At 41.0% G+C, this 2,500-nt stretch overlaps 1 protein-coding gene across 1 annotated transcript in view; it reads left to right on the forward strand.

Moving 5' to 3' along the window:
• The first annotated feature begins 530 nt into the window (after window positions 1–530).
• LOC138968317 (zonadhesin-like) overlaps window positions 531–2,500 on the forward strand; it is a 6,600-nt gene continuing 4,630 nt past the window's right edge. The window contains exons 1-2 of the mRNA XM_070340875.1: window positions 531–903; window positions 2,184–2,301. Of these exons, the coding sequence (XP_070196976.1) occupies window positions 730–903; window positions 2,184–2,301 (292 nt within the window). The 5' untranslated portion in view covers window positions 531–729. The remainder of the gene's footprint in view (window positions 904–2,183; window positions 2,302–2,500) is intronic.

The following is a 2,500-nucleotide window of genomic DNA, read 5'->3' on the forward strand; positions in this document are numbered from 1 at the left end:
ATTTGAAGGGAAACAAATTTACTGAAATGTTCAGGGATTTCGCAAATTTCCTGGTTTTGAGAATTTACTGTAACATGTCCAAGTGGATAATGGCTTTAAGCCAGGTATAACACTTAAAGCTTGAAGCCAGGTATAACACTTAAAGCTTTAAGCCAGGTATAACACTGGCCACATCTCAAATGGTGAGCAAACACTTTTTGTGAGAAGGACTGTTTGTAAGACGTGCGTGCTATGTAAACTATTCCGCAGCAGAAACAATTGCTGGAGTTGGCATTGAACTTGTTCATTGACATTAGTGATAAATCTGACGTCATTTACGTGAACGCTTTAGACCGACAAACGCATGATATACAGAATGTCAGGATGACTCATGATGCCCGTGAATACTGAAGGAAGAGAAAGCAAAGCATACCTCTACAGCGCACTTGCAAACACACGCAATCAACTGCAGAACTGTAATTAATCAAAGATGTCAAATCAAACGTACTGTCGCAGATTCCAGCCGTTATAAATACTGGTATAGTGGCGTATCATTGACTATCTTCGCCTTCACTCGTGGATAAAGTCAAAACTCTCCGCGCCTTCTGAAAAAAATAAAACTTTTTGGTGTGCCCGTGAACAAGTGGAAAAAAAACCTGACAAATACTCAAAGACAGGCTGTTGGACTTTGTGGCGTATTCCAGTTCTAACCAGTTTTCAAAAAGAGTTCGTGATTTTAGAAGAAAGAAAATGGCTGCCATGAAGTACTGTGTCGTCATTCTTTTTGTCGTCATAAGTTTAAGTGACGTCACAAACGGTCAAACGGACTTTCGTCAATGGTTGACACAACAACGACAACGACAACAGCAAGAACAGCAAGAAGTGGAACAACCGGCAGAAGAACCCAAGGAACAACCAGAATCGGTCAGTACATGGAAGTTTTGCAAGGCTTTCAATTCGTTTGTTTGTTGTTGGTTTTTGTGGTGGTTTTTTTTGGAGTGGTTTTGTTTGAGTGGTTTTGTTTGAGTGGTTTTGAGTTGGCTCGTTAGTTGGTTTGTTCGTTTTTGTGTGTCAATTGCGCAAAGATCTGTTCAACTTGAGGATCCCCCTGAATAATATATAAAATTAGCAAAACAATTATTGCGACAAATTTCGCACCCCAATTACAGCATTAATTCCCGTGTCATTTCATCCAGTTTAGGCCGTCTACTTGACTCTCTGACACATCTTTTGGATCAAACTTTCTTTTAACAGAGATCACGTGACCGCCGCTCAGATAAGGGTACCCCAAAAATCGACGTGACAAAAACGGACGGGAACAATTTAAAATCGACGAAAAATCATAATAAGCAAAACTCAGCAACTTTTACCAACGAGGAGAAATTCAAATCAATATTCTACGCAGATCATATTGTTTTGTTTAGCTAGCTTGCGTATTTTGCGTGTTGTGTTATTCCTACTGATGCAGGTGTCGATCGTATAAGCGACCAAATACGGGAGGTTTTGCGACAATTTTGAGGAGTACCAAAAAGCGCTGCATTCTAACAATGACTTGATGGATTACTATGAAACTTTCAGATATTATGCCTACATACGAGAAGTACTTCAGATACAGTTTTGGATAGTAACTGGTATTTGTTCACATGTCCCGGAAAGAGTTCTATAAATCCCGTCATAGGATTGGTCCATTCCGTTTTTGTCGTGTCGATTTGTGGGTACCCTTACTTGAGCGGCGGTCACGTGATCCATGTGAAATAACTCTTTAATCCGAAAGGTGTGCCAGATAGTCAAGTCGACGGTCTGAAATGACACGGTAGTTAATGCTTTAATTGGGGTGCGGAGTTTGTCACAATAATTTTGTTGCTAAGTTTTATTTGGCTAGTCCCTTTGAACAAAGCTACCACGTTTCAGTCTGTTTGTCTGTCTGTTTTGAAAACAAATGAGTCAGATGATCCTTGTTTCTATTCTTTGACTTTCTTTAAAGCTATTGGTTGATTGATTGATTGATTGATTGATTGATTGATTGATTGATTGTAGACAGGGCTTGACCTAGTGTGTGAGGGGGGGGGGGGGGTGCTTGAATAAGTTTGAATGCTGTTGAAATTGAGCGTTTCAAGTTTTATCTGACTGCTGAACCGACAATCGACCTTCACAAGCATAACAATCACCTGTTGCCGTGTATAACGTGCACTCGTCTGTCACAGGCGATCGGTACTCTGGAACAGCTAATACAGGAAGAGCAGGAGGCGGAGCTGAGGGCGGAGAGACAGGAGGTGACGAGGGAGGAGCTGGAGGACCTGATGGCAAACTACGAGCTGGAAGGTAGACTGACTGTCTTGTCCGCCTCATGTGTCGTGTTTATTTTTTAAAAATACCATTTTCATTTGATGTACTGTATTTCATTTCATCACTTTATTATCCCATTGCTGGGAGATTCGGGTCTCTTCCTCCCATAGTGCACCATATGGCTATTCACTATTTGACCAGTCAGGACTGACTCTATATAGGTGACCAGCTAATA

The sequence above is a fragment of the Littorina saxatilis genome, linkage group LG6, assembly GCF_037325665.1.
Source record: "Littorina saxatilis isolate snail1 linkage group LG6, US_GU_Lsax_2.0, whole genome shotgun sequence".
Taxonomy (NCBI): Eukaryota; Metazoa; Mollusca; class Gastropoda; order Littorinimorpha; family Littorinidae; genus Littorina; species Littorina saxatilis.